The sequence below is a fragment of the Neopsephotus bourkii genome, unplaced genomic scaffold, assembly GCF_033783945.1.
Source record: "Neopsephotus bourkii isolate Nb327-2 ecotype Australia unplaced genomic scaffold, CSIRO-AGI_Nbou_v1 NB_1770, whole genome shotgun sequence".
Taxonomy (NCBI): Eukaryota; Metazoa; Chordata; class Aves; order Psittaciformes; family Psittacidae; genus Neopsephotus; species Neopsephotus bourkii.
In genome coordinates, this window is record NW_026902244.1 from 1,159,832 (window position 1) to 1,168,997 (window position 9,166).

Sequence of the window (9,166 nt, forward strand, 5' to 3'; positions counted from 1 at the left end):
GGGGGTTATGTTAGCTAAGGGGGAATACAGTTCATGTACAAATGGGAAGGACAAGATAAATTCAGCAGGAGGAGATACAAGACTAGGGGTGTCAGGGGCTCTGCCTCCTGGGCAATAAGTAGGACCCCAAGGGGAGACATTGGAATTTTTTTGTATGTACCAGGTAAAGGGAAGACTTGTAAGTCATGAGGAGCCGTCCTATGCGAGATGAAGAGCGCAGGTGCTTGCCCCAAGGGTTGGTTTGGTTTGGTAGGGTATTGATACCAGGGTCACTGTACTAACGGCTTCACGAACCTTTGGTGGGTAAACACTGGCTTAAGATTTATGCGTTACCAATTACTGGCTTAGATGACATTCTGTGTAAAGTGGGTGATTGAGAGATGGGCCCTTGTGTAAATGAGTGTTTTGTGTAAGTGAAACATGGCACAGCTACAAAGCGAGTGTGGAGTCCTGATCCACGGTTCCGTGTTCTCTGCAAGGAGAGTGGCTGGTGATAGAGGAAGTGTGTTATGTCTCATGAAATTGAACCTATTGTTGAGTTTTGGTGTCCTATCCACCGTGATATTGTGTGTGATCCAGTTTTCATCTTTGAATGGTTTGATTGTGAGGATAAAGTATCAGTGAAATTTGGATGGGATTTTTGGTGTGTTAATTGGCCAGGAAATTGGTCCGATTGGCACCAGACTGAACGTTCGGGTGAATTAGTACGAGTAGTTTGTGGAAACCTGGGAGAACTGAAGAACCAGTAGAGCAATATAGGGGTTAACTGTCAGAGTAGTGATCAAGCTCCCTGGCACAGGGCTCGAACTAGCCCTTGTCATCGCTGTTGTTTGTGTTTCCAAGCTAAGTGTCCTGCTTGTTCAAAATATATTATCTCTTTTGGTGGTAGACAAGCGGTTTATTTACAGAACTGTTTGGAATTAGGGTGTATCTGTTGTGGGTGCAGCACTCCATTATACCTTTTACTCTGGATAAGATATTATTGTTGTAGGGCTAACCGTGTCGTATATCTTTAAAGGCTTACAATGGGAGGACAGCAGAGTGGGGGAATTCTCAAAAAAGCCCTTTAGGTTGCATTTTAGCTCATTGGAAAGATACAGGGGGTCCACCGGGAGGAAGTGTGAATAAAAAAACCTTGATTAAATATTGTAATCAGTGGTGGCCTTCATATAAATTGGAAGATGGGGAAAAGTGGCCCTTCAATGGAATTTTGAATTATAATACCTTATTACAATTAATGTTATTTTTGAGACGAGAAGGAAAATGGGATGAAGTTTCATATGCTGAGATGTCCTTTACCCTCCAGAACCATCCTGAATGGCAGACGGAATGTGGGCTGGAGGCTCCGCAATACCGATGGTGTTGGCTCTGGAAAAAGGTAATAGGAAAAAAGGAAAAAGGAAGTTAAAGAGATGTTGATCGGCACGTAGTATAGAGCAGAGATGTACCAGACTGGGAAAGGCAGGGGACCCTGGAGCTGGGGATTTACCAGAATATTATAAATGTGAATTACGAAGTCACTCCTCTAAACAAGATAACAAGGTTTTATTGAGGGACAAAGTCAATAAAGCAAAAGCAACAGCGCTGAGCGCATGACCGTAGCCAGAGGCGCAAGTGATTAGTATTTGTTATGGGTTTATATACTTTCGCTACTGCATTAGCCATATACATATTCATAATGCCCGCGTAAAGGCGGGGAATATTATAACTAGCTCCAGGAACTTATTATCCTAAGTCTCCTCCTCTTTGGTGTCTGCACACTGCTCTGCAATGACTGTGGGCAGGGGTCTTGATGGTGAAGTAAGCAGTCTTCCTCTTGTGAGTAGGGGTCTTCAGGATGCAGTAAGCAGTGTTCCTCACAGTGCACTTTTCACCTTTGGCACAGTTGGACGTCCCAGGAATCACACAACTACCTGAAACCAGCCATATCTGTGATTTTTCTGATAGCTACCAAGGATTTAAAACAGTGTGACCTTCCTGAAAAATTTATTGCAGGATGGGCAGATGACGAGTATCCCAAGCTAGCAGAGGTTTGCGAGGCTCTGTCTCTAACTGATAAGTAGAAGGATGGTGTGAAATAACTCATTCATATTTAGTGGGGTCACTAGATCCTGTTATCTCACCACAGACTTATAAAACAAATATTGTTCTTTAAAGCTAAAGATACTTTAGAAGACTAGTGTGAAACAATTAACTCATGTTAAGTGGGGCCACTACATTCCACAGACTTACAACAGAAACATTGTTCTGTTTCTACAACCTAGGTTACGCTAAAAAGTACTTCAACTCTCTGTTTTCCAGGCACCAGCTGTTCTTAAATCAAGTCCCCCCCACTTCTTTCTCTTACCTTTAAAAATTCTTTTGCTATCCTACTCCATTTTGCTCAAGTGTTTTGGCCCTTTTTAACTTCTTGTCTGATCTTGTGTCTTTAACGAGCTTTGTTTCTGTTATTGTAAACTCTTACAGTAAGGTCCACATAACGACACCTATGATTTGCGAAAGCCAATACATTTATGTGTTTATTACAATAAACCACCTGTGAGACAGGAACCACCACAAGAGGAAAGTGGGGATTGCCAATCAGACACCCCTCCAGGCAGTCCAGTATCCTCCCATACCCGAGAAAGGCAAGGGCAGGAAATATTGCAAGCAGAACAGGATGGGCAGACAAGGAGTATCCTAAGCTAGCAGATGTTCGGGAGTCACTGTCCCCAAACTAACTGGTAACTAGAAGGATGGTAATGATGCAGAGGGTTGACCAATGTACAGGGGGGTTGTACAGGGGGGTTGTACAGGGGGGTTAGAGGAATTTGATTGCTTAAGCAAAGGTATTGTCTGTACCTATCATGCCTACTAAGCAGAACAAAGGCACTAACTATTGACAAGGAAAAGCAGACACTTGGTTCTGTTGACAAGGAAAAGCAGACACTTGGTTCTATTGACAAGGAAAAGCAGACACCTGATTCTACCGATAAGCACCTATTGATAGGGAAAAGTAGACCCCTGAATCTACTGTTAAGGGGGAGAAGCAGATGGTTGATGGCTGGGACCAAACCCTAAGGCCATACGTGAAGAGAAAAAGGTGAAAAATTCAAGAAGACTCATTTACTTCATCTTGAAGACCCCAACCCCCAGGAGGAAGACTCATTTACTTCATCTGGAGACCCCTGCCCATGACCAGAGGGGGCACTGCGCAGGCGCAAAGGACCTTCTAGCTCATTGTAATAGGAAGCGGGGATAGGACATGAATGTGTATGGTACGGCGTATGGTGCAACCTTATAAATGTAGAGGGAAACAACACTGGGGCACGCATGACTTTGAGGAATTATCCCCGAGAGTCTCAGCGCTGAATAAAAGCATACCTACTTTACAACTTTAACGAGTTGTGGAGTCAATCTGCGCATCAGTAAGAAATAGTTCACTCATGTTAGTAAGACTACTAAATTCTGTTATGACACCACAGACTTACACCGCAAACATTGTTCTCCATCTTAGACCTAAGTTAAGCTAAAAGTATTTTAACCCTATGTTTTCCAGGCACTCCCTTTCCTTATATCCCTCGGTACCGACAGGCCCGCAGGGGGAGCCTCGCCGTAGGACGGCACCATCGCCACCGGCAGCCCAGCGCCGCCACCTTCCTCCGGCCTTGGAGGCGAAGGCAGCGCCCGCCGTTGGTCGCTGCCGTCACGGGGCAGCGCCCCCTGGTGCGCCGGTCCAGCCGCTGAGGGCGGGCCTGGCCGGGCCGCAGGGAGCGGGGCCTGACCCGGTAGGGCTTGGCCCGGAAGCCCGCCCACCGCGGCCGCGTGAGCTTCCCTGGCAGGGGGTGCTGCGGGGCCCTTTGCTCTCCTCTGCACGCCTCCTGGAGCCGGGGTGCCTGCTCGGCGCGGAGCCGCTAGCTCCCGAGCCGCGCCGCTGGTAGCGGTCGGTGAAAGGCCAGCTCGCCTGACCCTCTTCGTTTCTTTCCCCGGAGCAGGCCCCCGGAGCGGAGCCGGAGATGCTCATGCACATGGATCAGAAGGAGGAACTGCGGTTGTCCCGTCCCCGCTCCTGCGAAGGGAAGAGTGCTCTGAGCGGCACCTCAGGTAAGGGCCATGAGTGTGAACCCGTCATGAGAAAGAGTGCTGCGGGAGCACCAGCGCCCCCAGAATGTAGAAGGGCGGCGGTGCTGGGTTGGAGCAGGGCCTGTCCAGCTTCACCTGCTGCCTGTGACAACGGTATTCATAGCACCACAGGCCACCAGGCTGGGAGGGATCTCAAGGATCATCCAGTACAAGTTTTCCAGGCAAAGCATGACCTGGACTGGATGTCCCAGTGCCCTGTCCAGCTGAGTCTTTAAAGCATCCAACAGTGGGGAGTGCACCTTTTCCCTGGGGAGATTATTGCAATGGCTGGGTGTTCTCCCTGGGAAAAGTTTTCCTCTTGTGTCCAACCAGAATCTGCCCAGGGGTAACTTGTACCCCTCGTCTTTTCCATGGGACCCCTTGTGAAAAGGGAGCCTCCATCTTCTTCATAGCCACCCTTAAATACTGGACTGTGGTGATCAGGCCTCCCCTGAGCCTTCTGTTCTCTGGGCAGAACAAGCCCAGCTCTCTCGGCCTTTCCTCATACAGCAGGCAGCAGGCCCAGCCCCTGATCAAGACCCAGAGAAGGGCAGACAAGCAGTGATGTGTCCCTGTATCCTTTCACAGGCCTGAGGCGTCTGTGGCTTCAGAAGCTCCTGAACTAGGCACATAACGTCTCAAGATCTCTCTTCTTGCCTTCTCAAGCTGCGCACATTGTAGCATCCATGGCAGCTTGCAGCAAGGAGTTCCCCAGCTTATTTAGGTGATTTATGAATTGCTGCCTCCTTTAGTTTGCTTTGAAAGTGCCTTTTACTGCTGGCAGGAGTTCTTAATTTAGAACAGATGGTGCAGGATAGATGCCAAACCCCCCCACAGGCCACTTGTGTTTTTACAGTCCTCTGTGATACCCCTATCAGCTGTACCTTTTCCCAGCAGAATGGGCAGTTGACTCCTCTCCTATACAGGATCTGTTCTGTGCCTCTGATGGTTCCTGTCATGCCTCTGTCTTCCTCAGCTCTGTCAGAGTGTCTCTGACATGGGGGATCCGTCCTCCCCCTTACACACAGTCAGAATGTGGGGTTTGAGCTGCAAGGCAGAATTTCCTTCTCTTTTCTTCTCTGTTGTTTTCCCCCCAGCACTCATTGATGCTTGACTGGCTGTGTTGTGTGCCTAGGAGCTGCAGTTTTCATCCAGCTGCTCAGACTCCAAGGTGCTATTCCTGAATGATATCAAGAACATCCTAGGCCCAGCCTGGTGTAAGTGCAAGCTGTAGAGGCTGTTCTCCTCTGAAGGTCTTTGTTTACCTGCAGTGACCGTCCCCTGTCACCTGGTTGGTCAGTATCTCAAGGCTCTGCCACAGTTCGTAGTCAGCTTTTGTGTCTTTAACCCCGAGGAGCACACAATCATCAGCAAATGTTTCCACCTCCCTTTTCCCTTCCTTACCACCCTGTCAGGTTCATTCATGCCAGAGCAGCTTAGCTTCTTTACCAGTTTTGGTGAAGGATAAATGTCTTTCAGGAATGCCTCTGGACTCCACATGTCCCTTTTGATAAAGCTGGGGACATCTGTGAAGAACTCCCAAGTGGTTTGTGAAGTGAGACATCTCTTTCCAAAGGCCGTGCCAGGTCTTCCCCGGTCTGTCCTCTCACCATCTGTCCATTAATTCTTATACTCAGATTTCTGTTTTTTTGCTAGGAATGTTGGGCCCCAGATCTCCCCTCCAGCCCTTTCTGTGGCATCACATCAGCCACCTCCAGTCCCAGCAGTGAGGTACCACAGTCAGAAGTCCAGCAGCTTACTCTGCTTACTTGCAGCTTGCCTTGTAGCTATAGCACTGGCAGTCTTGGGCATATCAGAGGGCTTGCCATCAACCTAAACTGGCATGGGCTGAGGAAGAGCCACATTCTTTGTGTCTCTGTTGCTCTACTCATTTTTGCCAGTTCAGGCTTATGCTTCTAATATTAAATCCTCATCATTGTGACCTTGCTCTCCTTCCACTTGAAATACTCCCAGTGAGTTCCTGCCTTCGTTTTGATCAAAGCCTTTGCAGACAGCATGTCCTAGGTGCCAGTGAAGGTACCTAGTAGCTCAGAAGTAACAGAAATGATTGTAGAAGCGCTAGAGCCGTGACAGTAATTGTAAAAAGATGTCTGACACTCCTGATCTTCCTCCAAAAGTATAGAACACCATAGAAAACTTAATAGTCACGAACTAGTGAAGGCTTTTTCAAGGTCAGTCAGCACAAGGAATCAGCACAAGCCCTTTGTCTTGATCAGGCTTTCAGGTGACCTCGGGTCTGCGCAGTGAACATTCATACCGGTAACGCTTCTGCAAGACTTTATGTACATAAGAGGGCAGGGATCTGTTCATTGCGTGTGTCCCAGGAGCAGTTCATAACTGTTCAGCTAGCATTGATTCGACTTTTACCTACCTTCATCTTCTACATGTATTGGATTTCCTCAGTGCATGATCTGGAACCAGCCATGGGGGATCTTTAGTTCACCCACCACTTGCATGCACAACGGATTTGTTCTGCACCAGTGAAAGCATAAAGTTAATTTGCTTCTGCTCTAAGGGTGGCATAAGCCAGGCTCCAGGCGGTGTCCATGTCTCATTGCTTATAGCCTTCCTCTGATTCCCAGTTCACCTTTTAGTAACATCCTATGGAAACAAGCAGAGAGAGCTGGGCTTGTTCTTGTTTTCACAAGAGCAAGTAGGAACAGGAGAAGGCAGAACTGACAGAGGGGAGATGTAGATAAGGTGAAAGAAGTTCTTCCTTGTGAGGGTGCTGAGGCTCTGGCACAGGTTGCCCAGAGGAGCTGTGGCTGCCCCATCCCTGGCAGTGTTCAAGGCCAGGTTGGAAGGGGCTTGCAGCAACCTGGTCTTGTGCAAGGTGTCCCTGCACATGGCAGGAGGCTGGAACTGGATGTGATCTGTAAGGTCCATTCCAGGTAAAACGTCCTGTGGTTGTATGATTTTCAGGTACAACATCCTGGAAGAGCTAGCATCTTTCCCATTCAAGCAGTAAACTTTTGCCTCTAATATGCCAGTGATTTCAGTAGATTCAGGTTCTGGTGAAGCATGCTGAGCGATTTACAGCATTTGCTCCTGGGAACACACTGATAATTCAACTTTGTAGTTTGGAGGGAAATACCATGTCCTGAACGCAGGATATACCAGAATGTTTTATACTTAAAGTCAATCTATCTGCTGAATTTTTAGCATTTAGCCCCTTGGGATTTGCCCTGTCCAAAGCTTCCAGTCCTGCCTGTGACTTCTCTTGATTCTCATTTTATTGCAGCTGAAGACGGGATTGTGAGCATGAATGAAGACAATGACCATCAAGGCATCCCCAGGCCAGCGGAGCCCAAGGGTTTATGCTCAGGACTCTCCGAGGAGCACAGTTCCCAGAGTCCTGCACAGGACCCTGTTCCCCCACGCAGGTCAGAAAGGATTCAGAGATCCAAGAGCTTCCAGGTGAGCTCAAACCTCATCCAGCATCGGAGAATCCACACTGAATGTGGGAAGAGTTTCCAGCACCGGTCACATCTCATACATCACCAGAGGATCCACACAGGGGAGCAGCTCTATACGTGCTCTGAGTGTGGGAAGAGCTTCAGAGAGAGCTTGAAGCTGATCCGGCACCAGGTGACCCACACTGGGGAGAAGCCCTACAGGTGTGCCGAGTGTGGGAAGACCTTTTCGAAGAACTCGCAGCTCATCCTGCACCAGCGGGTGCACACTGGGGAGAAACCCTACGAGTGCAGGACCTGCGGGAGGAGCTTCAGCATGAGCTCGAACCTGATCCGGCACCAGTTAACCCACACCAGGGAGAAGCCCTACAAGTGTGCCCAGTGTGGGAAGAGCTTCTCCGACAGCTCGCAGCTCCTCCAGCACCAGCGGGTGCACAGTGAGGAGAAACCCTACGAGTGTATGGAGTGTGGGAAAAGATTCACCGTGAACTCATCCCTGATACGACACCAGCGGCTGCACACTGGGGAGAAACCCTATGAGTGCAGGACCTGCGGGAAGAGTTTCACTGTGAGCTCAGCCCTGACAGAACACCAGTGGGTCCACAGCAAGGAAAAGCCCTACAAGTGTTCCGACTGTGGGATGAGCTTCAGCGTGACCTCAGGCCTTACACGACACCAGCGGGTGCACACTGGGGAGAAACCCTATGAGTGCAGGACCTGCGGGAGGAGCTTCAGTGCGAGCTCATCCCTGACACGACACCAGCGGGTCCACACTGGGGAAAAGCCCTACAAGTGTGCCGAGTGCGGGAAGAGCTTCTCTGTGAAGTCGAAACTTGTCCAGCATCAGTGGGTGCACACTGTGAAGAAATCCTACGAGTGCAGGTGCTGCGGGAAGAGCTTCAGCTTGAGCTCAACCCTGGCAGAACACCAACAGGTCCACACCAGGGAGAAACCCTATGAGTGTATGGACTGTGGGAAGAGCTTCGACCGGAGCTACGCGTTCTTGAATCACCGGCTGATCCACACCGGGGAGAGGCCCTACATCTGCACCTACTGCGGGGACAGCTTTCGGCAGAGTCCCCACCTCATCCGGCACCAACGCATCCACACTGGGGAGCGTCCCTACATCTGTGCTGAGTGCGGGAAGGGCTTCAGAGTGAGCTCGGCGCTCTTCCGGCACCAGCAGACCCACAGGGGTGGGGGGCACTAGGTGGGGTGAGTGTGGGGAGCAGTGAGGTCTGATACTCTGTGAGCAAAGCCCGGTGTCTCCCCCTCACATTGACCACCTTGCATGTGGAGGGTGAAAGCAGTTTCTTCCCAGGAGAGTGAGCCCTCAGAGATGAAGAAGGGGAGAGCTGCTGGAGGGAGCGGATTGGAGGTTTGGTTCAGGTGCCAGCAGGAAGGTGCCTGACTCCTTTCAGTGGTGGGCAGCCCCAGAATGAGGAGCAGTAGCCATGAACTGAAACACAAGAGGTTTGACCTCAACACGAGGAAGAACTTGTTCCGTTGCAGTGGCAGAGCACTGAACAGGCTGCGCAGGGGGATGTGGAGGCTCCCCCTGTGGGCAAATCCAAGCCCTGCCTGGACACATTCAAGTGCCCCTGCCCTGGCAGGGCTGGAACTGGGTGACC

The 9,166-nt window shown here is 49.9% G+C and overlaps 1 protein-coding gene across 2 annotated transcripts; it reads left to right on the forward strand.

Moving 5' to 3' along the window:
- Positions 1 to 3,569: 3,569 nt before the first annotated feature.
- Positions 3,570 to 9,166, forward strand: LOC133226213 (zinc finger protein 252-like). Of its 2 annotated transcripts, XM_061379462.1 has the most exons (3): positions 3,570 to 4,083; positions 4,515 to 4,825; positions 7,364 to 9,166. In XM_061379462.1, exon 3 carries the CDS (start codon positions 7,384 to 7,386, stop codon positions 8,743 to 8,745), a length of 1,362 nt encoding a protein of 453 aa, XP_061235446.1. In that variant the 5' UTR covers positions 3,570 to 4,083; positions 4,515 to 4,825; positions 7,364 to 7,383; the 3' UTR covers positions 8,746 to 9,166. The 2 variants fall into 2 exon arrangements, with proteins under 2 accessions (XP_061235446.1, XP_061235445.1); XM_061379461.1 differs by lacking the exon at positions 4,515 to 4,825.

Bases quoted from the DNA above. Each gene is read 5' to 3' on its own strand.
- LOC133226213 (XM_061379461.1), top strand. From the start codon at position 3,996: ATGCTCATGCACATGGATCAGAAGGAGGAACTGCGGTTGTCCCGTCCC. The intron at 4,084-7,363 runs GTAAGGGCCATG...ATTTTATTGCAG, and splicing joins TGCTCTGAGCGGCACCTCAG to CTGAAGACGGGATTGTGAGC.